Below are 27,904 nucleotides of genomic sequence, written 5' to 3' on the forward strand. Positions count from 1 at the left end.
GCAATGAAAAATGATAATTACAATACATACATTTGCACGTGAACAAATTCTATTTTTGTTACCACATTATTTAAACTAGTTGCTTCTTCTTTGGGGAAAAAAAGTGGCCGATTTCTCTGAGCAAAAGCTATTTGATACTATCTGGCATACAGTTTAGTTGTTGGTCAAATTAAGAAAATTATTTTAACAAAATCACAAGGATGAGGAAAAATAAACACCTTCACCTTGCACGCAGACATGCAACAGACAACATACATGTACACAGTTGCTGTACACGTAGGTAGCCGGCAGATGGGAATCATGTAGCATGCTATTCCTATGGGATTTACATTTTGTTTGAAGACAGTGAGTTACTAATAACTACTGTATAGTCATAAAAACTTGCAACATTTGAAGTGCCTTACTGTTACAGAAATGTTTCATGTTGATGATACATTTGGTACATTATATTTTGGTCTAGCTTTGTCTCATGCATTTTAAAGTAATGGGGGTCAAGAATATTATTCATTTTACTGGGTCTTCATACATAGAGTTTAGACATAGGGGCCATTTTATGCATGGCAAATTTCAGCCCAGGCTGAAATTTTGCTCTAGTTAAGCGGGCTTGTTATTTTTTTCTTCTCGTTTTTAAAAAAGTTAATTTTAGTCAAGACACAATATTATTTTTGTAAAGTAAATGGTAAATTGGGTGGAAAGGTTCAAGCAATGAGCATGCCCAAGTTCACATCACTCCAGACTAAAAATTTGAATGTCATTTTGTGAGTTATTTCAGCCTGTTGACCAGGATAAATTTCCAGCCCAAATTGTGTTCCCTTGACTAGAAAATTTATCTCCATGCTGAAACTCTCTTCAAATAATTGCCTAATTGCATATTTGTCTTTCAAGGCCGTGCTCTAGCAAAGCCCGGTGGCCCATGGTGCCTAACTTTTGTTCTCGGGCCACTAGAAAATCATATGCTGGGCACACTGGATTTCACAAGTTCAACTGACGCTTTGTTGAGCTACACACATTTTCTTTTTTCTCTTCTTTACTTTTTTTTTTTTTTTTTTTAATTAATCAAAATTTTCATTCAGTACCCTTAACTTGTATGGTTTACCCCTATAGTTCCAGGAAGCCTATAGTTTATAAGCCCCTGGCTTCTATATAGGCTTCCTTGCCTTTACCACATTTAATGTTGTAAATAATTTAGTTGGAATATTGTATATTATCTTTAATGTATAATTTTCTGTATACTGTTGTTATATAATTTTCTGGTTAATGGCAAAATAAAATGAATGAATGAATTATACTATAATTATATGATTCAAGATAATAATTATATTAATAGTCACTCACCTAATTATTGAGACAGTCCATAGATTCCAACAAAGAGCATTGTTTCTTAAGAGGTTTGCACACATTTGAAGAATTAAATACTAAGTACTCTTTAAACAACTCGTCCTCTAAAGCATCTTCACTCTCAGTGCCAAAAGCATCTGTATTATCGCTGCTCATTTTAAGCTTTTTACTAGGTTGACCATCCACTGCAACATCTTGCTTGTGATCTTCCAAACAGTTTTTGGTGTTTGATTGTAACCAATTCCGCTTTTTAATTTTTGAAGTGAACATAATAACTGGAAGTTCACAGGCGCTGTGGTTTTCCCTTTCTTCTGTTAACTTCTGTATTATTTCTGATCGTGTTGACTTGTAAAACGTCCCCCTTCTCACTTCTAAAGAATTTCTTTTGCTGCTTGCAAAAAGGCACTTGGATTTTTTCAGCCAGTCGTTAATAACATCAACAGCCCATCCTTCTGTTACTGTGAAAGCTTTACCAGTATTGAATTCATCATTGAACTATTTTAAGAAAAAAAAATGTTAAAAATATATGGTAAAAACAAAAATGAGCAGACTGGTTGTTATGAGTAACTGAATAAAAAAGTGTTTTACTTGAGTGACAATGTTTTGGTATGAAAGTATTAATACTGAAAATAATATTTTTACATCTTCTACTGCAGACAGAACTTAGCAACGGAGTCCAAGTCATAATCAGAAGCGTAAGACTTTATGATCTAGTGGAAACAGCATTCAGATTCCTCTTTCGACTCCATCACTTATGATCAAGTGAAAACTACATTGTCAGAGTCACAAGCAGAAGCAGAAGAACCAAACCGATCACAAAGCATAGGAATGTGCATTGTCATTGGCATCCTTCTGCCTCTGCCTCTGCTTCTGACCCCGACAATCTGGTTTTCACTTGATTGTAAATGATGGAGTCATAAGCAGAGTCAGAAGAAAATGGAAACCTTCACGCTTATGACTCCGAATTTTGATTTTCACTAGGTCATAAGCACTCTCTCGACTCTGCTTTCAACTATGGCTCTGACTCTGTAGCTAGTGAAAACCCAGGTATAGGTCCTGCCCTGGGATCAACCCCCTTGACCTTCCACTCTGCAGTCAAGCACTCTGCCGACTGAGCCGGTCCTGTTGCATCTTTTTTGTGAAGAACCTTTTTTTTATCAATCTACATGTAATGTAAGGCTGTGCTCAAAGAAAAATTTTATTGTAAGAAGCCTGAAAGCTCCGGACCCATGAAATAAGGGTGAAAATAATTAATTTGTGCAAGACAGAACTTTGACTGTATACATGAGGTGACCATGTTGACTTGCTGCTCCAGTCAAAATTAGCAGGGACATGAAACCCTGTAAAACAGCTCAAAGTTATGCCCCTTTTAAGGAGGGGAAAGCAGTGCTTGGGGCACACTGTACCTTTCTTAATGACAAGAGAGTAATGACACCTTGCCGCATCTTGGGCATGTATCCCAAACAGTGAAAGAGTCTTTAAATAATATATAGATAATCCTAAAACGTAAAACTTACATCCTGTGGTGCCAGACACAAATTTCTATGCTTTAGAAGCTGCGGAACCCCATATAGAAAAGACACCTGAGTACCAGAGAGATTCAGAGCTGTCAAGGAAGTCAGCTTGAGGAGGTGCTTGACAGCATTGTCAGTAATGTCATGGTTAGATGCCAAATCCAAAACAGCAAGCTTTCCAAGGCCATCTTTAAGGAGGCGCTGAGGTAATGTGAATTTTTTTACACCAGTATCAGATAGGCAGTTGTCTTTGAGGCTCAACTTGATTAAACTAGAGGAAGAACAAAATTACAATGATATTATTTTATTGTATGTATCAGTAAAGGTTTCCATCAAAATACCATTTCAAGGTGAGTTTGAAGCATCACCAGGGTTGGGGACCATACTCCCAGAAACGCAGTGATATTGTTACCCCTGCGTGCTGCGTCCCTGATGCAGAAGAATCTCCAAAGATTCAAAATAACTCATGGCATGCATCCCGTAGGATGCATAGATCAATTGATCTGAACATGTGTATTTGTAGAAATACCCCATTCGTGTAATTTCTGTGGCAGTTATTTTGGCTGTTAACAAAGCATCTTTCTATTAGCCTTTGTTGTGCTTTAAAAATAAAAGGACTATATTTTAATTTCAGTATACTGTAATACAGAATTTTGGAGTCTGTCTTCAGAATAACCGTCTGGGAATAGAGAAAGGACTTAACACTGACTTGCTGTGGCACAGCAATCAAATGTCTACTACAGTGTACAATGCATGCTTTTAAAAGCATCCTTACACATATCCTACTTAAAGGCAATATGAGTTTCATTCACTTACAGGTTCTTGTATAAATTATATACATAATTCTAGATGGTTTCTTTGGCACTTCGTCATTGGTAATTGGGCATTGGGCATTTGGGTATATGGAACTCACTGCAATATTATTCTTTTTGCTTGACTGACCACCAAGCAATGGCTTCCCAGTGTGCAATTCCGAAAGCAAACTTCATTGAATCAGCTATACGTGGAGTGATCGCATTTTTTATCTGCTTTACTCTATTAAAAACAGGCTCCACTTATAGCTGTAATTTGTGTGTGGCATAGGAGTTACCATTATACAGCTTCCTTTACATAAAAGCAATGCCAGTATGCAATATGTATCTCATTATTCATTCAAAATATTTTGCTGTTTCTGATTGGCTCCACTCCCCTGGCTAATACTTCATAACCAACTGGCGCTTACCATATTTGGAAGATGTAAGCAATATACCATCGATTTGATGGTATATTTGATTGGAAACAATGTTGGTATCATGGTTGTCAGAAAGTTTTGAAGTAGACGGCTGATTTGTGAAAGTAAGTGGCCAGTCCAGTGATATTCTATTTAAAAAGCACCATCCGTAAAGAAATGCCAGAGAACTGATACTAACCAAATAGGCGGCCATTTTCGCCAGCAGCCAGCTACTTTTGATGAACCCTGTGGTATATTTAAGTGGAAACGAGGCTGCTTGGGTATAGTGAACTAAAAAATGGCATTCACGGCTATTCTAAGATGAAATCACTGAATTTCTGACTTAAACCTGAATGAAAGAAATGCAAGAATATGCAAAGCATATTGCTTGATGGATGTTATCTACTTTTTGAGGAGTATTTGCAACGTAAAATATCTGTCTAGATCGTGAAGCCATGCCTAGAAATAAGCCAAAGTTTTGAAAAAAGTCTACGAGGGGGTAAGTATGTTAAGAAATTAGCAATATCTTGAATGAACGATAAAACAAGGCCCAGGTGATAACATCCTCCAAGATCTGCATAATTCTTCACATCTTATGAGAGCTGAATTCAGTAATTATTCTGAATTCGGCTCTCCTAAGATGCGAAGAATTATGCAGATCTTGGAGAATGTTATCACCTCGGCCTTCAGCCTTGATAGATAACATCCTTCTCAATCTGCATAATTCTTCACATCCTACTCAGTCTCATTCTATAACTTTAATTGTCACTATACTAAGTGTTCTAAAATAGTAATGTACTAATCCTTTAACACACACAGACTCACCAATGAAAATGAGACATATATGACAGCAGCTCATGATTATCCCCAAGTCGACAATGGCTAACATCCATTTCAGTAAGGAAAGTGAAGAATTGTAGAAACTCTAGGTAATTATTTGCAAGAATGTGTTTTGATGACAGAGACAACTTTGATAAGACAAGTTCACCATATGCTTCACAAAATAGCTTTAAATTCTTGGGATTGGACGCAAATCCTTCATTCTCCTGAACTTTATGGAATAGTTCTTTACCCACAATATCTGGGAACTCTGCTAAGGATTCAACCATGGTTATATTCTTGGCAACAAAGTCCAGGCAAATAAGGAAAAGTGATTGAGGATTAAAGTTGTTACCATCCTTGGCAACAGAACAACTTGCTCCTGTGGGTGAAAACATGTACATTGTAGTTGAGATTTTAAAACTAAAAAATAAAGGAAAACACAAACCACTTGTACAAACCAGAGATCATTTTTTCCTCAGAGATCCTTTGAACAAAGTTTTAAATTACTTCTTAATGGGGAAACAGGGGCATAGCAAGCCCATAGACCTGTAGGACTGCAGGACCTACAGTTTTTGGTTTGATCACTGTTTAAATTATGCATTGTTGGAGTGAGCTAAAAAGCTTAAGAGCTCAAAGTGTTGGTGAGGTCAGTACGTACTAGTCATGTGTGCAATTTTCAGGGAATATGAAAATGAAATTCAGCCAGACCTACAACTAGTCAAAAAGCTGGCTACGCCCCTGGGAAGTGTTTGCTTATGCGAGGTTAAAAAACCCTGACATTTGAACAGGATTCTAACTGAGATTCAAAAAGAAGATAGACGCGTGTAACTATGTCTTTGACATGAGTGCCTGCTGGGTACCCTGATAGGTTTTGGTTTGAGTTTATGATAACAAGTTGTGACTAAAATAAATAATAAGAATGTTCCTGTGTTCAAATTAGAATGCCCATTTCACTTGCCCAAAGGAAAAGCTGGAATTCATGTAATTTTTTTCCCTGTGGCTATATGCCCAGCAGTTGGGAGGGATCTTAAAAAACTAAATGCTCGGCAGTCAGAAAATCATTTTCTAGAATTTCTGAACAATCCCTTTTTCCAATCGCATTTAGTTTTTTTAAGAACCTTCCCGGCTGCCGGGCATATAGCCACAGCATATTTTTCTGAGCTCTGAAGATAACATACCTCTTTCATGTTTTGAAACAGCTGTGCATGTGCAACCATCTAATTACAAGAACTTTTGCCTTATAATTATGGGAGGTACATTTTAAAAAGGGCACCATTGAAAGATCCCCCTAGAGACTAACACCATGATTGAGATGCTATAAAATTTCCTCTACGAGAATGGTGGCAGAGCTTAGGCCTGTCATTATTGGGACCCTCATCTCTTTATTTTTGTTTCAATCTGTCTCTCACCTACGAACTATCACAAGGATTATTGTCATTATCTAGTCTACCCCAGATCCGTGGACGAGAAATGGTTGTCCCACATTTAACCCGCTGATTGGGCCCAGTTGTTTGAAGGCCGATTAGCGCTTAAGGTGATTCCCTGGTTTTGCACTACGCATCTCTTACTGCGCATAACAAGATGGCCTCCATAAAAAAGAGCATGTGAAGTAACATTATTAAAATGAAGTTGACTGAAGAGAAACGCTATTGGAATTTTTGCTCGCTGTTGTTTCTTGCCGAGGTGAGACTCAATGTGTTGGTAATTTGCATAACGTAAGCAGTACGCGTGTTGCTGAGTTCGACTTCCTCTCCAAGAACCTCGATAGTGGATGTTTAACTTGTGCTTACTCACTTTAATTTTCATTTAAACACTTCCTTTATCACATTGTGTCCTAAATGTGATATCTCGATGTAAATTCTGTAAAAATAGATTTTTTAATACTTTCTTCCCCCTTTCACATACATTCAATTTTGAAACTCACCCCAGTCCTCTCTCAAAAATCGGAGAAAATGCATCTGGTGCGCACTTTCTGCAGCTCTACCGCAAAAACAAGTACGGTGACCCCCATTTTTTATTTCAGGATTTTAATAAGGACAGTGCTTCCTTTCGATGAGAAAAAAATTGGCACAAATCTATGTTCAGTTTTTTGGCAATTTTACTAAATTGTACGGATTGAGCTATAACGGGTCGAATAGCGAGTGCTCAATTTAATTCTACTTTGGAGCATAAAGTAAAAACAAGGGCATTAAAAGGCATTTTTCTGGTACGTAGGTGGATAAACAATACATTAAAGTCAAATTCTGTGCGATACCACATGCATCATCGAAAAAATCTCTCCTTTTTGTCTAGTTTTGGGCTGCCCTCAGTTTTTGTAAAAGGGTCCTAAATAGCTGAATTTGTCAACATTGTGACGTCAAAACGAGCACGGTGACATCTTCTTGACTTGTTACATCAGTGTACCAAGTTTCATCTACAATCTATGTTAGGTTCTTTTACTAAGGAATCACCTTAACCCATGGTTAAATTTAATCTGGGTTTCTTTTTCTTTTGCTCAAAAGCATTTTCTCGGATAATTTTCCCTGTTATGTTTAAGAGCATCCAATTATCAACTTGTTGACAACAAGAATTAAACTGAATTTACTTTTTAAGCTTTCATATCTGAATTCAAATTTCGCACTAACCCGGGGTTAACCCAGCTTTGAACAACTCGGCCCAGCTGATTTAACTTGCTACATGTTTAAACACCAAGGTAAGCTTTATCGGCGTCAATTGTTAATGCTCACATGACGAACTATTAAAATTTCTTTCACTCAGTATATTGCATACCTTTGAAGAGACTTATTTTGTAAGAGCAATCATTTTTGTCCGTTATCTTATAACCCGAAGGCGCGGAAACTCGGCCATATTTGTTTCGAGTGTAAACCAAACCAACTTCATTCCAACTGTCAAAAATATCCCTTGAAACACCTTGGAACGCCATTGGGCTTGAACAAAGCTCTCCTGTGACTTACAAAGTAGTGTTTTGCTTATCAGGCTGCATGTTCGCTGCTAGCAGAGGCCTTGTATATGAACATTACGCGAGACACGTTTGTCGCTGCAAAAAATGGCAGCGTTGAACACAGAATGATTTATATTTTCCCGCCATGCTGCGCGTCCATTTCTACCGAGAGGGCATTGGGAACAAAGCTTACCACAGGTAGGCCAGCTCTAAGAGTCTGTTGAGTTTTGCTGTTTTTGGTATCAAATGGCGTTTGTATGGCAGATAACTACTATAACTGTAAGAAAACAACACAGACACAACTCAATGGATGTTAATGTGCATTTTAACTGTTTTATCGACCTTACGATAAATCCCCATACAAATCCCTATAATTTGGCTTCCAGTAGGCTGTTGTGATCAGTTCAGCCGTGGCATACAAATGGTTACGCATATAGTTGGCTTTGTGGGACGAAGAATCTTCCCGCCATATGTTTTTCTTGTTCATACCAACGGCACTTTTGGTGATCGAAATTTTTCTGCACTTCTACTGAAAAGACTGAAATCGTAACGACATCGACCTGCGGCTGACACCGAAGCATCCAGCTGCACGGGAGAGAAAATGAAAAACCTGGTACCCAGAGTGCAGGGGCACCCAACGAGAATATAGTTCAAAACCACTTAAACATAGAATTGTTAAACGTATTTTAGTATTTAAACGGTAGATATAGGCATATTTTTATACCCTAAAAATTTTTCATCTGTTCGGAGTTCCTAGCTGAAAGTCAAGTGATCCGAAAATTATAGGGATCAAAACTTACCTTTTCGAAAAAATTTTGGCCAGAAAAAAGCCTCCCGAAAATTATAGGTGACCTTTTTAGGGTAAAAATCCGTTAAAAATGGGAAATTATACCATTTTTTAGATGTCCGAAAATGCTAGGAGAGGCCGGCAAGCAAGAAATTTTACAACAAATGTTCCGAAAATTCTAGATCTCAAATCGTCTTCCGAACAGATATTTTTCCGAAAATTGTCGTTGGGTGCCCCTGAGAGTGGGAACCAAAATCAATCAATTGCCCACAAATCACCGTTTTTGTGAGTGGACAGAAGCCGCATCCGGTATGGTTTTCGTGCCGCCCGGGGGGGGGGAGGGGTACTGCCATATATGGACTATATAGGTATGTGCCGGTGTGAAGGGTATGGTTTTCAAGCAGTTTACTCTAGGATAGGGTATATAAATCAGAGCGTTTGGGTCTAGAATAGGGTATCATTTTTCAGGAAACTGATCAGTTGGTTGAAGATTTTATCTAGACTAGGGAAACAGCTACTCTAGGATAGGGGGGATTTGGGGAGTTTACTCTATTATAGGGTAGCAAAATTCAGCTGAACTAGCTCTAGTATAGGTTAAGGGTTCCAGGGTCCCAGCGGCACATCCCCACCCAGAAATTCCTAAAGTACCCCCCCCCCCCCCCGGGTCGTGCCGGCGCTAACGCTATCCGGTATGGTGTGAACATTGCGCATGCCTAAATCGAGTCTGTAGGAACTGCAGGGCGAGAGTTGACTGCGTTTTCTAGCTCTAAATCTTTCTTGAGCCTGGTTTTTATGATTTGGAGCAACTTGTAATATGAGAAAATGTTTTCAACTCTCTAAAGAAATTTGTAGCGTTTGCAGCTGACGCATGCGTGAGAACGCTTGTCGCAAAAGATAGGTTTGCCTGCTATAAAATGATTTAAGTTAAAAGGGATTTTAATTTTAATTTTGGAAACGCCGAGATTAGGTTTAAGTTCTGCAAGTCTTATGCATTTCTGATGCAATATTGGTCATAACTTTAATAACATTTGGTGGCTCCTAAAAGAGCCGTTGGTTTTGGCGGTAAACTCACGCGCTGAGTTTACTTGCTGCTGGTATACTTGGTCACAGCCTTCGTTCCTTCACTGACGGCATGCTTGGCCAGTTCACCGGGCAGAAGCAGCCTGATGGCGGTCTGGATCTCGCGAGAGCTGATGGTTGATTTCTTGTTGTAGTGGGCAAGGCGGGAAGCTTCGGTGGCGATGCGCTCAAAGATGTCGTTCACGAACGAATTCATGATGCCCATGGCTTTGCTGGAGATACCAGTGTCAGGGTGAACTTGCTTCAACACCTTGTAGATGTAGATAGCATAACTTTCCTTTCTCTTTCCCCTCCTTTTCTTCTTTTCTCCTGCAGCCTTTGCCTTTCCGGCTTTCTTCTCGCCTTTCTTTCCTGCAACTTTGGGTGCCATGTCTGTACGTAGGTCAAAATGGATTTGAAATGCCTGAGGACTCTATGCAACTGATATTTACGGTAAAACAGAGTAAGGATCGATTAGCATACGGATCGAAAATCACGTTCTTTGATTGGCTACTAAACAGGAGTATAGAGCAGCCTTTTCAATGCTTATTATAATTAACCACGTGTTGTATGTCAGAAGAGATGAAAACAAAATTAAGCTTCTTTCAAATAAAACCAAGAGCCTTGATTGGTGCGTTTCGATCCTACCTACTTGGAAAATGAACTATAAAAATGGCTTTCCGCCAATTTTGAGCTATCATCTCACTAGAGTTTAAGACTTTTGCAAACTTTCAATATGTCTGGTCGCGGTAAAGGAAAAGCAAAGGGCACCAAGTCCAAGAGCCGATCATCCCGAGCAGGGCTTCAATTCCCTGTAGGTCGTATCCACCGTCTGCTTCGCAAAGGCAACTATGCTGAGCGTGTTGGTGCGGGTGCTCCAGTGTACTTGGCCGCCGTGCTTGAGTATTTGAGCGCTGAGATTCTTGAGTTGGCTGGCAACGCTGCTCGTGACAACAAGAAGACAAGAATCATCCCCCGTCACCTTCAGCTGGCCGTCCGTAATGACGAAGAGTTGAACAAGCTTCTCGCTGGTGTTACCATCGCTCAGGGAGGAGTCCTTCCTAACATTCAAGCTGTTCTTCTGCCCAAGAAGACTGAGAAGAAGCCGAAAGCTTAAATCAGCTTTGATTTACACAAACGGCTCCTTTAGGAGCCACCAAATGCTATAAAAGTCATGACCAATTTCCAGTTTTCAGTTAGAACGCAATTCATGTCTGAGAGTCTAAACTAAGAAAGTGTAATTTACGTCTCGGAAAGATCAATTTTCCGCTGCAAATTATTCAATCTCTGAACTTTTTTACTGATTTAGCGCACACGTTCTACTGCGTGCATCCTGCAGCAAATTCAAATTTGTTGATACCTTTTGAAAGCTAACCGAGAACCGGTTATTCAAATGTAAATTTTATGAACACTCTTAACTCGAGCGTTCAATTCAACCGCGTCTAAGAGAGTGCATTCATTTGCTCTGGTGTCAGTATTAGGAAGGTTGCATGCGTACTATAATATTTTTTAAAATGTGCCCAACCATTCTTACATGTATTATATGGCCAAACAATAAATAGTTTCTTAACCTTCAAATTGTAGTTGACGGTTATTAATTCAAACTTTTTTTGTGACGACATTCACATTACTGTGATTCTTCAGATTCTTCTCAGTCACAATTTTTGAGTTGGAATATAACCTATGTGTTTAGAGATCAGTTTGTGAATCACGCTTAATAAACTCGGCTCATTTCTTATATACAAACTTTGCCAATTTAGCAATTATCATTAACACAGATTGTTAACATAACCCGGTGCTTAAAGTTGATGAACTTTCATTGCAGTGTGTTTATTTGCGCTTTTGAATCGAGCGCGCGAATAATTTCCACATCTCGGGGCCACGCGATCGTTGCGCGAGAAGACCATTAACACTTAGTGCAGTAAATTGGCAACGAGATGAAATCTCGCTTCGGCTTATAGTTTTGAGAGATAAAAAAGTAAAAGACATTGAAATCAATGTTAATGCGTAAACACCGGATTGCATAGATAATTTTTTTAAGTGCACGCAGCCATCCTTATATGTAGATCTGACTGCAGTGAGACCGAACAAGGTGCATTTTTGCCGCTCTAACATACAAAGTAAGAATGTAAGTTCCTTAGTCTGAAATTTGCCAAAGTTGTTCAAAACTTTGCTGAAATTTTGACAGGTTTTGAATTTGATCGCGACTGGATATTAATTCCTGACTTCAAAATCTTTTGTTTCGAAAAAAGTGCGGTCGTTGGCGATGACCATGATCAAACGGTTTTGCGTTTATGCTACGTCCTTTTTCCACCGAAAAGGAATGCCGAAAAAAAAATAATGTTAAAGCTATTGTAGGCACCGTGAGTACCTCTTAAAATTAGGTACAACAGAGTATTAGTTTATGACTTTCGTAAGATATGGTGGCTCCTAAAAGAGCCGTTGGTTTGTTGTGTGGACAGCAACGTCTAACCGCCAAATCCGTAAAGTGTACGTCCCTGGCGTTTGAGAGCGTAGACTACATCCATGGCTGTCACAGTCTTTCTCTTGGCGTGCTCGGTGTACGTTACAGCATCACGGATAACGTTCTCCAAGAAGACTTTAAGAACACCTCGGGTTTCTTCATAGATGAGGCCAGAGATTCGCTTGACACCGCCACGGCGAGCAAGACGACGGATGGCTGGCTTGGTGATACCTTGGATGTTATCACGAAGAATCTTTCGGTGACGCTTGGCACCTCCTTTCCCTAGACCTTTGCCTCCTTTACCGCGACCAGACATACTGACTTGTGACTCTTTTTAAAACTGAGATGATGCTGAAAAAGCTCTTTTCCTGCCCTATATAGCGACAAGGTGGACCTCTCCGAAAACTTAATTGGATTTCTATTGGTCAGATTTTAACAAAAGTAAACCAGCGGGTCCAAAGGGCAATTATATCTTTTTTAAACTGTATACACACTGGTGTAATATATGCCTATAATCAGTTTAACAGAGTATGGACGGTATCCCTCATATGCACACCGTACTCGCAGATTTAATTCATTTATTCAAAATAGTAAAGGCAATAAATCTGTACCAGGGTTTACTTCTTTTGCGATGGATGCGAAACGTCTCGAAAAACGCACAACTGAAAATAACATAAACTTTTTGAGAATCAAACTGTCGGCAAAATCCATCGGCTGTTTTCAAAGTATTACAAAGGACTTTTTCGACCAATCAGAAAGAACATTTTTCTACCAATCAGAATTCGGCCCGCCAGATATAAATTTCTAGGGAATGGAATAAACTAAATTTTATCGATCAAATCATAGGTCTTCTGAGGGTAAAAACATGGCTCGTACAAAGCAAACTGCTCGTAAATCAACCGGTGGAAAAGCTCCACGAAAACAGCTCGCCACAAAAGCAGCTCGTAAGAGCGCGCCTGCCACTGGAGGAGTCAAGAAACCTCATCGTTACAGGCCTGGTACAGTCGCTCTTCGTGAGATCCGTCGCTACCAGAAATCAACCGAGCTGTTGATCCGCAAGCTGCCCTTCCAGCGTCTTGTGCGAGAAATCGCTCAGGATTTTAAGACCGATCTGCGATTCCAGAGCTCTGCTGTGATGGCTCTTCAAGAGGCCAGCGAGGCTTACCTTGTTGGTCTGTTTGAAGACACCAACTTGTGCGCCATCCACGCCAAGCGCGTCACCATCATGCCCAAGGACATTCAGCTGGCCCGCCGAATCCGCGGAGAACGAGCATAAGAGGATCATATCTTAGCAACTCAAACGGCTCTTTTAGGAGCCACCATATTTGTAAAAGCAATGATCACAGTACTGCATTATTCTTAAGCCAACGCGTCCCTACCTCTCCTAGGTTTCTTATCACCATTTTATCCATTGCTTGCTTCAAAAAAAATTCTCCACATAAATCGGCAAGAGAATTATAAGATTTATATGCGGCAATAATAAACATCTCGATTCTCCCCTGTTCAGAAAGGAGATAAAAGGATAATGAAAAGAAAAACATGGCGCCAATTTTGCAACGGCCAAACTGATTTCCTCTCGCGATGTTTGAGTTTTAAGTTCAAGCGACTTCAACTAAAAAGGCAGTAAATTTTATTTTGGCGTCCTCGAGCAACTGATTCAGCCGACATTTGTAGGCTATCTACGCAGGGGCAGCCATCGCCAATTTTCGGAAAATATCTGTTCGGAAGACGATATGAGATCTAGAATTTTCGGAACATTTGTTGTAAAATTTCTTGTTTGCCTGTCTCTCCTAGGATTTTCGAACATCTATATAAAAAATGGTATAATTGCCCATTTTTAACGGATTTTTACCCTAGAAAGGTCACCTAGAATTTTCGCGAGCCTTTTTTCTGGCTGAAATTTTCGAAAAGGTAACTTTTTATCACCATAAGTTTCGGATCACTAGACTTTCAGCTAGGAAATCCGAACAGATGAAAAATTTTTAGGGGATAAAAATATGCCTATATCTACTGTTTAAATACTAAAATACTTCTAACAACGCTATGTTTAAGTGGTTTTGAACTATATTCTCGTTGGGTGCCCCTGTCTACGCGACTATTGATCGGGTTGAGCTCGACGCTCGATCCTCATGGATCTATTTTGAAGAGTTTTCCGACTCGTTATCTTTTGATCAAAGCCTTATACAAATCGGCCTTATAAAAACAATTAAACAACCGCCATTCATTTCTTCTTGGGCGCAAAACCCTTCGCGAGGCACTGCGGTGCGGAGTCACTGTAAGCCGAACTTGGCCACTGACGAGCCCTTTTGCAACGCGAGGATAACGTAAAAGAAATAAATCATTTTGAACGTTTTTTCAGGTTTGTCATGTTTGCAAGACAAACTAAACATTCCTGGACGGCTTGTGGCCTTGCAATTATTCCATGGAGATCTATGTCTATATAGGAGGACTCACTGACAGATATTATATCATAAATTATTTAGATGTCTTCGGGTACTCTGCCAACCACTCGATAAAGTTTTAACTTAATTAAAATTTTTGTTAGCAGAAAAATTGTCTGGCAAACATACGGTCCTTTGTAAACCAAAGAACTTATCGATTTGCTCTTCGTTGCTGTTTTTATTTTACACTTCAATTGTTCGCCAAAACGAGGAAAATCGACGCCATTAAAATTTTACTCACAGCTTTGTTATCGTTTAGAAATGAGAATTAGAAATTAAACATTATGTTCTCAACATAACTATTTCATAGGGAAACGGTGTCATATAGGAAACTGCTTTTTCCAAATGAAATTCAATTACAAGTATGAATAGTTTATAGTCGAAATTAAGTCAGTAACTTGCGCCTCCGGCCAAGCCGCCTTTTATGTGTCTCAGAGAGGCTGGAAAGAGCTAGGGAAAAGGCTTGTTATTGGAATACCCAAGAGGAAGCTTCTGCGCAATAGCGAGACATGCAAAGTTAACTAAGCCTGTAGTAAATTGAGATTTTTCCAAGTATTTCAATGTCCTCTTATTTTTTCTCTTGTTGTATTTTTTAATTAGTGTGCAGATTAGTATGATTATGTTAAATTTTCTAAAACAACAACTTTCTGACAACTCACGGTCCGGAATAACTGGTGGCAGCTTTGATACAAACAGGAGGTGTTTCATTAACATTAAGAACATTCATATCACTAATGGAGTAACATTAAGACCCTGTTTACATGGAGTGGGGGACCCCGGTCTAGTGGGGTAGGCTTCTTTTGTTTTGTGTCCCCCAGAGCGTGAAAACAAAAGAAACCAACCCCACCAGACCGGGGTCCCCCACTCCATGTAAACAGGCCCTCAGTTTATTCATACTCGAATACATGCCCACAAAAGAAATAATTTATTTGATGAATTCCTTTTTGCTACCTGTAATTAAAAATGTGCCAAAAACGTCTCCTTTTGCCTTGATTTAAAATTCTCAGTTTTAAAAAAACTCTGTCAGTCCCCAATCCATTTGGACCATAATAACAGTATATGCATGCTTTAAAGTCATTATCAATTTGCGTCGGCGTGTTTTCCAGTCTTGAATAGGGCGTCATCCGAAAAGAGATTATGACCATCTTCTAATTTTATGCCAATCATTTGATTTATAATTCGAAAGGGTTCGTTTATAATTTGCTCCTTTTTCTATTAACTCAGACCTTTGTCAAAAAGGAAATGAATTCAATGACCCCATAGAAACCGTGGTTTTGTTTATACTTCCTGTTTTTAATGCTGTTGAAAATCTAAAAGTTTCGAATAAGGTAATGAATTGCGTTTCTCTGTTGCAATACGCCAGAACAATGAAAGATTCAGAAAAACGTTTGAACAGTCCGTTAAGACCTACCCTAGCAAGACAAAAACTGAAAAGAACAAAGACTCTTTCAGAGTAAATTGAAAGCATAGAAATATGGGTTAAATGGACTGAAAACGACAGGAAACTCTTTTTAATGAGTATTTACAAAACTTAAACTTCAAATAACTTGGGTGGTGCTAATGATAGCCAGCTGAAAATCAAAAGGTGGAAATGTGGCGGGCTACTGATTCGCATTAAAGAAGGTTTATCGTACATATTTCAAAATGATTCAGTAACAAAAGCGAAAAAGATTAATGTTAATCAGTCAGTTCTGATAGGAAAACACCTTACAATTACGATTCCATTTTGTAAATAGAACTCGCACTTACTTTATACAATGGTGCAAAGCAGCTTAACCAATTACATCACATGAGGCAATTCTGAGATTGGCAACTTTACAGAAAAAAAAGCTTTGTGAATAACTATGAATCGCGAAGGTGATATATTATCAGTTTATACAAATCAGTCAACGGAGTGACTTTGTGTAACATTTTTTAAAACAGAGTTTGAATAAATGTGCCGGAACAGCTGAGCAAAGCCGGCAATGAAATGTGGGCTTTTAAAGTTAGGCTTGCACCAAAATGTTATTAATTATTAGTTGGCACCTAGAAATTACGAAATTTAAACTTATATTTAAAATTCATTTCGTGACTTATGAAGAGGGCCTTGAAAAAGCCATTTACACGCACTGGGCATGAAAACTTAATAAAGTGAAAACTGTAAACGTATATTCACCTTGTTACTAATTGAAGACAATTATCACATCCGAGTTATCTGTATAAAACAAAAAAATAGGACAATTTCATAATCGGGGTGCATGGGAGGAAAAAATAAACCTGGTCTTGCTTTGCTGTCATCATTATTATGATACTTTTTTTCATCTTTGATTTCTAGTTTCGTTTGTTGTTTGTGAAATTTCCATATCTGCGGGGTCTAAACGCGATCTGCAAAACACTGCCATTAATGAACTCCGAAACTGCTTTACTCGCCAGCCATAGAGAAAAGGGTTTGCAATAGCACTGATGCAGAGGAGAAAATCGCTAAACTCTAGGCATATAAAAAACCATGTGGTTTCAGTACAACTCTCACAGTTTGCCTTGATAATTGTCATTACAAGATAGGGGATCTGTGTAATTACCAGAGCAAGGAGAATCAAAAAGGCTGTGAAGACGAATTCTTTCTCACGTTTTAGGCGCTTTAGATGTTTCTCATCTTGCTGCGTCGTCTCGTCTCCGCCAGGAAAGAGCTTTCTTCTTCTTCGAATAATGCGGTAGATAGCAAGGTAAATAATTCCAGTAGCCGTTAAAGCAAAAGTGACATGCAAATGGACATCTACCGTGTCGTAAATATCATCAGGGACTTCTGCTAACTGAATAAGACTAAACGCGAGACAGTACACCCAAGCACACACAACCACGGCGGCAGCGTGAGTGTTCTTGATGGAATAGCGATAAAAAATTGGACAAGCGACTGCGATGAGCCTGTCAACTGACAAAGAAACGACCAACATGGTAGCTGAGTTATCAATAAAATAGTCCATGACATAATCGAAAGTTGTTTCTCCGTCTTCGTCTTTGACGCAGTAAAACGCTTTCTTTGCCGAAACGGGGTCACCAATGGCGCCAAACAGAAAATCGGTGGTAGCTAATCCCGTGATATACACTGCAAATGGTCGCCGGAAGCATTTTAGCGCATCCTTGAATATGACGAACAGCAATAGGCCGTTGATTGTAACCGTAAGAATTGATGCAATTAGATATAAGGCTCCTACTGAAGCACAAACGCCGATTCGGACACCGTCCGGGATTGTGGCTGTTTCGTTTTCCATGCCGTCGTGTGACTGACCAAATCGACGCTGTAGAAGTCTTTTATACAGAGAGAAAAAAGGCACTGTAGGTGTCGGTAACTCGCATAAATCATTTAAGACACTGAGCATAGCTTACGTATACCAAATATTAAGTAGCGCACAGACAGCAGCAACGTATTTGCAAGTTAAACAAATGATTTTTATGCTAGCTGTTGAACATTGATTGACAAAAAGATCCGCGTTAGCCTTTATAAAAGTGAAAACGCAATTTCATTTTAGCATTTTTACTTAAGTATGTCTCATCAAAATGACATTGACTGAGGTAATTTAAAAATTCATCGAGATGAATGGTTTCTTTTTTATTTGAATTTCCAAATAGGAATTGGAAATTGAAACCTTTCTCTGTAGCTTCCGTCCGCCATTATCCGCTAGAAGATTTGTTCAACACGTTGACAATTTTTCCCAAAAGGTATAAAGTCGCCGCCCGCGTTAACTGAGCAGTGAAAGCGATTCAGAAGTGCAGTAGTTGTATGACTTCTCTATCGAGAATTTTCTAATTAAATTTGTTTTACAATCTATAGGAGCCCTAACCGAGAAATTTGTAACGTGTATCCTAGCTAAATCTGGGCTTACGGAACTATGGCGTAAGCGAAAACAGCAGGCTTTTAAATTTAACTTCCCGCAAATAAAAGGTTTCTTATGAAATCACATCACGTCAAAAAATTACCCAGTGTTATATGGGCTTGTTTGAATAAGGTAATGGTATATCTGGCAGATTGTAGGCTTGTGTATAAGATAATTTCTTAGAGCAATTTTAATCCTGCTGCGATTTGTTTTTACAAAGGCCACGAGCCATAGTTTTCCACATGAAGAAAAATCGCTTCATGACTTAAGTTTTTATAGAAAACTGGTTCGGTATTGAGCAATTGGATTGTTTATAAAGTTTTCTTTCTTTCTTCTTTTTTTTTTCGTTGTTTAAAAGTAAAACGGTAAAAAATTTATCGGAGTAAGGTATTATTATTTATTTTCCTGATGAAAAGTAACAATTACAAAGGGAAAATCTAATTCTGAATTATTTTTGGAGCAATTCAAGGACACAAGGACACATTGAAATTTTAAAATGCTTTATTGAAAGAGATACACAAAATACATTTAAATGCGTTTATTAATTCGAGCTCGTTCCTCTCACCTGTAGAGATTTCAAGAGATAATATTTCATTTCCTTATGAAGTAACGACCAGTAACCGCTTTTTCAATAGTTCTTGCATAACTTATCAATGTCACGGACAGAGCAAACTAAACATGTTATTGCGGGCGGCTTCACACGCTAAATATTGCTAAACTGGATTGATATGTTCAGCTGTATGTTTAGAAATTAATAAGAGTCTCTCATCTAACTAACGCCTGCACTGAATTTCTAATTTTCAATGTCATTTTTGTGACTGAATTATATTTCATCATTTCACACAACGGAGCTGGTTTTGTAAAACTCCACTATTCCATTCCTCAATTTCCTGTTCGACCATTCATGTATTTTTGCGAAAGTCAGTTGTCATCTTTTCACTCTCTCGAGATATCGAGCAAAAATACTTCGTTGCGATAAAAAGACTTGGAATATGATCTTTTTCTCACGCCAGGCACGTGTGTTTTGACATTTAAAAATATGATTTTGACTTTAACATCTATCATCAACCCTGATTCTACGGTGAGTCCAACCGGCCGAGACCTACGAGTCGGAGAGTTTTCAGCAAATTAAAAGCTTTTAAAATACTATTAACACCTATTTTTAGAATTGGTTTCAAGAAACTTTAAGGCCTGATTTTATCGTAAAAACATTTAAACGTCATTGGACTTCAAAACCAAATTTTACAAAGACAGCGCTAACTTCGTACCCAGATCTTTGTAAGACAGCAGACAAGAGAATTTAGAATTGTGGAGAAGCATCAATTTGCTTGCTTGCTTATGTATTTTCTAACGTTCGAATTAGCCAAAAAAAAAGGCAAGAAAATAAAGGCAAGAATTAGAGTCAGAAAAAAAAAATAATAAAATATTTCCGTGCCCCGTGTGAGGATCGAACTCACGACCTTCAGATTTCTACTATAGATTATGAGACTGACGCGCTGCCTACTGCGCTAACGAGGCCGGGTTAAATGAGGTGGCGAAATTTTTATATATATATTCCTCAATCTTTTTTGGAAACAGAAATGAAATGTGATTTTGTAGTTTATGCATACAGCCGACTCTAGTAAAGCTGCTGATTCATTTTTCAAATACTAGAAATGGTAATCTTTAAGCTTAATTTGTTTTCAACTTATTTCATGAATAATAATCTATGCCCCTGAGAGCCATTACACACTCACACTCACTTGGTCGCCCGAAGGCGGGCAACCACTAGATCTTTCCACAGCCTCTTATTAGCCATCAGTGCAGCAATCTCACTTGCTTCAAATGCACCAGTATCCCTCTTAAGAGTGTCAATATAGGTAGTATTCGGTCTTCCTCTCCCGCGATGGCCATGTGTGGGCTCCCATAGGACTAATTTCTGGGTACTTAGCTCTGGATGGCGATAACAGTGTCCCGCAAGTTGTAGCCTACGAGAAGCGATTTTGTTGCTGACTGCTGGTAGATCTCCGTACAGTTGTTGGTTTGGTATGTGGCTGCTCCAGTGGATGTTTAAAGCTTTTCGCAGCATCCTACTGTATGTTCCATCCAACGACTTTTCTTGTGCTTTTGACAGAGCCCAGCTCTCGCACCCATAGAGTAAGATTGATTCGATGGTGGCTATGAAAAATCTGATTTTCAAATCTTTACTCATATTGGACTTCCATATTTTCGTCATACCATTCAAAGCTCTCCAAGCCTGCGCTTTCCTTATGCTGATGTCTTTTTCTGAGTTATCAACCCATGACCCTAAATATTTGAAGTCATCCTTCCATTCCAGATAAGTACCATCAAATGTATGTAATGGTGTTCGATCATCAATGTTATAAGCAACTGATTTTGTTTTCTTAGCATTCAGTACAAGGCCAACTTTCTTGCACTCTTTTTCAACTGTTAGCAGTAATTCCTGAGCTTGAGCTATTTCATCCGACAGTAGCGCCATTACCCTATTCATTATTCATTCAAAATATTTCTCCGTTTATGATTGGCTAGAATCCCACGTATAATTCATCATAACCAGCTATTGTCGACCAATTTTGGATGAATTTTGCGACATGAGAAAAATGACGTCAATCGTGCAGCAAATTGCCAGGATTAATGAACCCGCTAACCGAGAAGACCTGGGGACGAGATTGAGTTGTTCGCGTATAGTGACTACAAAATGGCGGAACATTTCACTCGTTTCACGAGGATCGGAAGAAGTAGGGAAACTATTAGCTATAAACATAGCAAGGACAGCAAGAAGACAACTCGACGGACGACATCTGCTATTAGAGAATATTTGCAGACCTGAGCAACCCTTATTTATCTCCTAAATATGCCGATAAACATGCACCCTGAACTCCCGGCCGGCGATAATTCTAAGACAAAGGTACTGGCCAGAATTCTTGGTGGGTGTGCCGCTCGGTTATCCAAATCTTGATCTCTCGACCCTATTTCAGACCAAAAAATGTCATTTTTCACGCCTGTATTCAGACCTGGCCTATAAGCAGGAGCCTCTAAGAAATTATGTCATCATTACTAAGATAAGAACACCAACACAAAAGATTTCTTAAAATTCATTTCGAATTCGCAGATTTCTCTTTTTTTCTTACTCATTTAGAATTGAAATGATAAATATTTTCACACAGTCCCCCTCCAAAATCATACCCGATTCCAGACCAAAACGGGCAAAGTTTATACCCATTTTCAGACCAAATTAACAAAGAGACGAGACGTCTGTACGCAGGAAAAATAAAACGGTGAAAAAACCCTAGTCTAGCACATACCTATATGGCTTATATTTAAGCAATAGAAAACGTTTTCCGTGTTTGTATAACCTGATATAAACACGAGAGGGGTTGGGAGAATTCGAGACAGTTATGCAAACCCGAGACGAAGTCGAGGGTTTGCATAACCGTCGAGAATTCTCCCAACGCCTCGAGTGTTTATATCAGGCTATGCAAACACAGGAAAAAAGTTTTCTATTGCTTTTATAAAATAACTTTCCCTAGAAAAAAACGCAAAACTCTTTGTATGGCACTGATTAAAAGAGAAATTCTTACCAGTCGCAAAATCTAGTCCACGAAGTCTTGCACGCGTAATGAGTTCTTGTTTTGCAAAAAGATGCTTTGCAAAATACGGAGTTTTCTCGCTTAAAATGTCAGCTTAAGCGAAGAAAAATTGACTCACCTTCTTTGTAACGATTTTCCATGTTTCAGCCGACGAAGGAATGGGTAAATAAAGTAAACTTGTCGAGTTTTGAACTCGAAAACTTTTTCAAATTTGATGCTTGCGTGATTAGCGCGCGAAAAGCCAAACAACTTGACGCCTCAACCATGTTTACATACTCTCATGCAAACACTGCTCTCGGCCAATCAGAGCGCGCGTACTATCTTAGTTATTTTATAAAAGGGACTAACTCCGCAAGGATGAACTTTAACATCAGTGGTGGTAAGCAAGTTTTTGTGTTATTTCGCGCGCGGTTTCCACGAAGCTGAGGAACTCAAGACTACGTATTTTCAAGGGAAAAGGCAGGAATTTGTCGGAGAGTGGATGGAAAGGAATAATTTAAACTTGCAAACCGAATGTGCGTATGATACGTACTCGAATCCAGATTTATTTTTGCAAAAGAAACAAAGAAAAATTTTTTCAGTCTAGTAATCTCGAGTTCTGCAGCTTCGAGCAAAAACAGCGCGCGAGAAAAAACACGTTCTTCACAAAATCAAAGAGAACTTACTTTATATTTGCCCCACCCCCTTACCCCCGGGACTGAGACCGCTTCAAACTCTCTTGCTTCAAACAATTCTCCAACCCCGGGCCCGAAGGGCTTGACTTGTCCCGGGGGTTGCCCGCGGGGGATGGTGACAGGACTAATTAAACCATGCATAACTGCAAAGCCCCCGCAGGCTAAAAGGCGTTTTCATTCACATGGCCAGCAGCGGTCGCAGCTATGCAAATTTATTTGAGTGAAATAAATTGTTTCATGAGAAAAAGATTCAGCTCTAACAGGACTGGTTTGGGACACCAATATGACCGCCGTTTCCTTGTATTAGGCCACCATATGGTGGACATGACATTCATGTGAAAACTCTCTATAGGAAATGTTACTCCGGACTTTGGCTCCCCAGTAATCGCCTGTGTTAGTTTTTCTTCTTCGTATTTTCTCTCGTTCAAAAAATTCAAGCGCCACTGATCACAAAACCAGCTTCATTTTAGAAATTGCAAATTGCTTACAGAGTGTATCAGTGTATATAAAACGCGAGTTAAGTGAAAATAAAATGCTTCGTTCAGGCTCCTCATTTCTTAATCATCTTCTTGTTTTATCATAAAAAACTTTCAGTTTACACAAAGAAAACTTTTGAATTTTCACATTTAAATAAACAGTTTAGAGATTGGCAGTCTCTATTAATTATTTCCTAAAGATGTGCTTTGTTGTTCGCGAGTATTCAGCAATTCTCGAATGAAGAACGAAAGGATTAAAAGCGGAACTCAGATACAAACATATCAATGTGACATTATGTAGGGTTACGAACCACTTTCTGTTTTGACACCCTTCCCATGTAACTTCGATGATTCTAACCGCAGAGAACATAAATAAGGAAATCAAGATAGGTAAAAGAATGCTAAAAACGGTATTTAGAAGTTTGTAGACCAACTGGGAATTCCTCTTTCTCGTTTCGAGGGCGAATAACTGAGCAACGGGAAGACCACTGTTTATCACAGAGACACGAGCTTGGTTTTTGAAATTTCGCAGCCTCACAGCGCAAGAAGCTAAAATTCCACACGAGGGAAGAAAAATAAACAAGGGTAGATAAACAAAGTAAAAGAAAGTCTTGGAAACGGGTAGCAATAAAAGGAGACAGAAAGCAAAGCAGATGGTTCCTGATGCGAAGTTTATGGCTTTGGCACGGTTCAAAGTCAGCCATTTCTTGTTAAGGCGGGGTCGTATTATAGCAATACATCGTTCTCCTGAGATAGCAGACAGAAAAAGTGTGGCAGTTCCGATGTTGAAATTAAGCAACGCTTCTTCCAGGTCGAGCACTGTTGAAGGAATAAAGATTTCCGGGTGTTCTCCACGAAGAATATTCAAAACGCCAATGTAAGGCAAAACTACAATTCCTGCGAAAAAATGCGCCATCGTCAAGGCAATGTTGAAGACATTTGTGGGCTTCTTGAAGCACTTTAAAGGATCTCGTTTGACGACGTAAAGGATATAGCCATTTCCTAGCGACGCAATGACCGCAGTTACAAGGAAAAAAATGCCAGGTATTGTATAAATTTCCCTGTTATGGTTTTTCATTTCGCCGATGGAATCGAACAATAAGTTGGCTTTATAAAGTAGACCAATTTAGGCTATTACAAATTTCTTTAACTTTGTCCCTCTGCCAAGATTTCTCATGAATGAAATGAAAAACTAAAATACAGAGTCAATAATCCACTTTTTGTTTTACCAGCTTACTGTTCTATCGCTGTTGTAAAGAAATTCTATTTTAAGGTTGTCATAAAATGCAAATATTGCAGATGTCTAAACCCTTTGATAGACAATTCTCATTTTGCGAAAATTGGGAATACATTGAGAATTCCTTTATTTTATTGAAATTTTCCCCAGTGAACAGCGGAAAAGATACTATGGAACAAAAGGACCACCGCTCCGCGACCGGAAAGATCATGTGGCAATGCTATTTTGCCTTTTGAAATATATTAAAAGGGCTAGAACAATATAAGTATCTTGACTACCGAGCTGTCAAGGTTTATTAATACAATCCTGATGTAGAATAAAAGCTGAAAATAAACCAGAATTAAATAATATACTTACCACGAAGATAAAATCGAAACAAACCTGTCCTCGAGAACTGTTGTGAATTGTTTTTTTTTTTTTCATCAGAACTCTTCAGATAAAAAACTTGGAATAAAAAATTGCCTGTTAAGAATTTTAGAGGCCTTCTTTTTTTCAAAACTTTGCATGTATTTCAATTTTAAGCGTGATACGTGTTCATATTTAAGTAAACAAGCGCTATTTCAGAAAATCTGCGGGTAAACTTTGACGAACCACATGACCCAAATGCTAGCAACAGCTGAAATCGAGGCGACGCTGTTATACACACGAAGAGAATTCCCTTCGATTTCCGACAGCTTAGTCGGAGGAATCGAACAACAAACTTACACCAAACATTAAAAATAGTACAGTCAAGCGACAAGCGACATCTCGTTCCCAGATCTCTTGTCGAATAGAGTTCTGGGTACGAGTTTACACGTTACCCAGATTCCACAGTGGCGCCAAAAAGGGGAAGGAACCTCAGAGGGAAAAGTCCTTGCTCTTCCATGCGAACGAATTTCACATCTCTCCAGATCGTAGTGCACTACGCGGGAAAAAAGAAAAGAGGTCTGTTGCAATAGTGCGTGTTCCCTTGCTGAATTTGGTTTGTGTTGAATAAGCGCCACCACCGACCAAGCGTAGTTGAGCCATAGAAAGTTGAACAATAGGCTAACTAGTAAACAAACTTTTGAAATTAAAGAAGCCCTAAGAGATTCAGTGCTTTCCAGTTACACAAACCATCCAGTTAAAGTCACGTACATAAATATTTAACAACTAAAATCTCTTCGTTATTTGGGAACGTATAAAATATGTTTGGTATTAGTTAAGCAAAATCAAAAGAGTCTCTCTTGGAAAAATGGCAAGGGAGCGAGGTAGAACGAGAGAAGAAATCATCAGTAAATTATCGAAGGATTTGGGCTTTAATTGAAGAAACCGAAAAGAGCCGACGTTAGCCTTCAAGGAATGTGCATAAGAAACATTGCGAGCGAGATGAGCGATGCGCACAAAAGGGGGGAATCTCTTTTCGCGCGCGTACACCTCCGTCGCAGCCGGTGCCATGTTCTTACTTGCGCGTTTTAAGGTGGCTTGTCATCATGAATTTCATACAAGTTGCGACATAAACTGTACTCGCTTTCCCATTTTGTTTTATGAGGCATATGGAGTGTTTTATGTTTAAATAATGCCTGGGACTATACTCTTGGCTACTGCTCGCTCCCTGATGAAGGCCGAGCATAGCTTGCAGAGCAGGCGTACTCTTTTCTAACAAAACCGCGATCCAGTGGTACATTGATCGCGGCCGCCGCAAACACCTGCCTCACTTTTACACCAGTAGAGCAATTTCACTCACGTTTCTAGTATATATATATATTTAGTATATACTAAAACAGTGGATAGCGTTTTTCGCGCGCTCTGATTGGCTACTCAATCAGTGAATATCCTGCACTATTCACTGATTCACCTCCAGTTCCTCCGAGCGAGCGACGCCAAACTCGCGTAAGTTGCGAGCAAAATGCCTTCCCGGTTTGCTGCCGTAAGCAAACAAAGAAATTTCACAACTAATCAAGCAAGCTGTTTCCGAAATACACGAAGAAGGTGACGAAGTTCGGATTGGAAGTTTTAATAGGTAAAACTTTGACTTTTTGACACGAATTTATCGATAAAACCGGTGAAAAAGTTTTTTGTTTACAAATGCAAATTAAGTTTAAGTCTTGCGTTAATTTATTTAGTTGAGTTGTTCATAAATAAGCTTAAAACTAAATTTAATAATCTTTTTTTATAGAATGATTTTAAAAACAAAAAGAATTCACAACTCCTTTTGAAGAAATTTTCCCGCAAGAGCTAAACAAATGCCTTCAAAAGTTTTAATTGTCGGCAAGAAAAAGCGACGGCCGCGGCCGCCCGGTCATTACGCGCCAAAATTGTAATCGTTGGCAACAGTATTTGAGTTAAAAATCGTCATTTTTGTGCTCAATTATCTCACTGTTTTAGTATATACTAAAACAATTATTCACCTCAGTGTCGGTGGCTAGTCGTGGATATTTACCTCACTGCTTCGCAGTTCGGTAAATATCCAGGACTAGCCACCTCCACTTCGGTGAATAATTGTTATATATCAATTCAATGGAACAAAAAAAGCGCGTACATAAGAAAAGAGTTCAACTCAGGATTGTCTTGGTACAAAAACATGGCAGCCGTTTCATTGTTTTGGAACACCAATATGGCCGCCGTGATGTCATGTGAAAACGCCTTATACGTATAGGCGAATCTTTACTGACGTCATTATACACCTATCAAAGTTAATCTGGAGGAGGGAAGGGATCCCCCCGGGGCCCGGGGGGTACTTTAGGAATTTCTGGGTGGGGATGTGCCGCTGGGACCCTAGAACCCTTAACCTATACCAGAGCTAGTTCAGCTAAATTTTGCTACCCTATAATAGAGTAAACTCTCCAAATCCCCCCTATCCTAGAGTAGCTGTTTCCCTAGTCTAGATAAAATCTTCAACCAACTGACCAGTTTTCTGAAAAATGATACCCTATTCTAGACCCAAACGTTCTGATTTATATACCCTATCCTAGAGAAAACTGCTTGAAAACCATACCCTTCACATCGGCACATACCTATATAGCCCATATATGGCAGTACCCCCCCGAGTGGGGAGGGAGGCCGGAGATTTTCTTATTTAACCTTATTATATTCTTCATTTATCTTTGGATGTAAATTTTTCTATTTCCTTTTTCATTTAACCTTATTGTATTGTTATCTCAGTTTGCTGTAATCAGTTTTTGCCTTATTTAATTATTTTAAGTTTGTTTTCGTCTTTCCCCCGCCTCGATTAGGCTTTTATGCTATTAGGGGTGGGTAAGTTCATTTCCTGATTTCTTATACCTGTAACTTTTTAACTGAGTTTGTATTTACTTTGTATCTGAACTATGTACAATAAAACTGTTGTTTGTTTGTTTTGTTTTGTATTTTGCGTCAAATGCCCTACCCCAAGGCCTTCATAATTGGTTAAAAGAGAACAAATTCCCCACCCCTTCAACTAAGTCTAGAGATCAAATGTATTTCATTGAAGGAAGCAACATACCAACTTTTTGAGAAAGCTGCTTCCGTTTATTTTTAAATTAACAATTTTCTTACCCCAG

At 38.9% G+C, this 27,904-nt stretch overlaps 7 protein-coding genes and 1 non-coding gene across 8 annotated transcripts in view; 2 read left to right on the forward strand and 6 right to left on the reverse strand.

The window, feature by feature from the left end:
- Positions 1 to 7,859, reverse strand: part of LOC140921536 (leucine-rich repeat-containing protein 42-like) — a 49,825-nt gene extending 41,966 nt beyond the window's left edge. Inside the window, exons 1-4 of the mRNA XM_073371541.1 lie at positions 7,654 to 7,859; positions 4,888 to 5,263; positions 2,856 to 3,123; positions 1,336 to 1,833 (exon numbers count right to left, since the gene is read on the reverse strand). Of these exons, the coding sequence (XP_073227642.1) occupies positions 1,336 to 1,833; positions 2,856 to 3,123; positions 4,888 to 5,263; positions 7,654 to 7,807 (1,296 nt within the window). The 5' untranslated portion in view covers positions 7,808 to 7,859. The remainder of the gene's footprint in view (positions 1 to 1,335; positions 1,834 to 2,855; positions 3,124 to 4,887; positions 5,264 to 7,653) is intronic.
- A 1,732-nt stretch (positions 7,860 to 9,591) lies between these two features.
- On the reverse strand, positions 9,592 to 10,091 carry LOC140921574 (histone H2B-like). Its single transcript, XM_073371573.1, has one exon. It carries the CDS (start codon positions 10,060 to 10,062, stop codon positions 9,694 to 9,696), a length of 369 nt encoding a protein of 122 aa, XP_073227674.1. The 5' UTR covers positions 10,063 to 10,091; the 3' UTR covers positions 9,592 to 9,693.
- A 214-nt stretch (positions 10,092 to 10,305) lies between these two features.
- Positions 10,306 to 10,853, forward strand: LOC140921573 (histone H2A-like). The gene has a single exon (XM_073371572.1). It carries the CDS (start codon positions 10,408 to 10,410, stop codon positions 10,786 to 10,788), a length of 381 nt encoding a protein of 126 aa, XP_073227673.1. The 5' UTR covers positions 10,306 to 10,407; the 3' UTR covers positions 10,789 to 10,853.
- A 1,286-nt stretch (positions 10,854 to 12,139) lies between these two features.
- On the reverse strand, positions 12,140 to 12,451 carry LOC140953834 (histone H4). The gene has a single exon (XM_073403215.1). The coding sequence runs from the start codon at positions 12,449 to 12,451 to the stop codon at positions 12,140 to 12,142; it is 312 nt and encodes a 103-aa protein (XP_073259316.1).
- Positions 12,452 to 13,000: 549 nt separating this feature from the next.
- Positions 13,001 to 13,411, forward strand: LOC140921572 (histone H3). Its single transcript, XM_073371571.1, has one exon. It carries the CDS (start codon positions 13,001 to 13,003, stop codon positions 13,409 to 13,411), a length of 411 nt encoding a protein of 136 aa, XP_073227672.1.
- A 3,339-nt stretch (positions 13,412 to 16,750) lies between these two features.
- On the reverse strand, positions 16,751 to 17,859 carry LOC140921352 (uncharacterized). The gene has a single exon (XM_073371355.1). It carries the CDS (start codon positions 17,822 to 17,824, stop codon positions 16,874 to 16,876), a length of 951 nt encoding a protein of 316 aa, XP_073227456.1. The 5' UTR covers positions 17,825 to 17,859; the 3' UTR covers positions 16,751 to 16,873.
- Positions 17,860 to 19,859: 2,000 nt separating this feature from the next.
- Positions 19,860 to 19,945, reverse strand: Trnam-cau (transfer RNA methionine (anticodon CAU)). The gene is given in 2 exon segments: positions 19,860 to 19,895; positions 19,909 to 19,945. It is a non-coding gene; the product is annotated as a tRNA-Met (tRNA).
- A 3,095-nt stretch (positions 19,946 to 23,040) lies between these two features.
- LOC140921894 (uncharacterized) lies at positions 23,041 to 24,404 on the reverse strand. The gene has a single exon (XM_073371892.1). The coding sequence runs from the start codon at positions 24,243 to 24,245 to the stop codon at positions 23,355 to 23,357; it is 891 nt and encodes a 296-aa protein (XP_073227993.1). The 5' UTR covers positions 24,246 to 24,404; the 3' UTR covers positions 23,041 to 23,354.
- Between the last annotated feature and the right edge of the window lie 3,500 nt (positions 24,405 to 27,904).

This window comes from Porites lutea, chromosome 12 (assembly GCF_958299795.1).
Source record: "Porites lutea chromosome 12, jaPorLute2.1, whole genome shotgun sequence".
In the NCBI taxonomy this organism is placed as follows: domain Eukaryota; kingdom Metazoa; phylum Cnidaria; class Anthozoa; order Scleractinia; family Poritidae; genus Porites; species Porites lutea.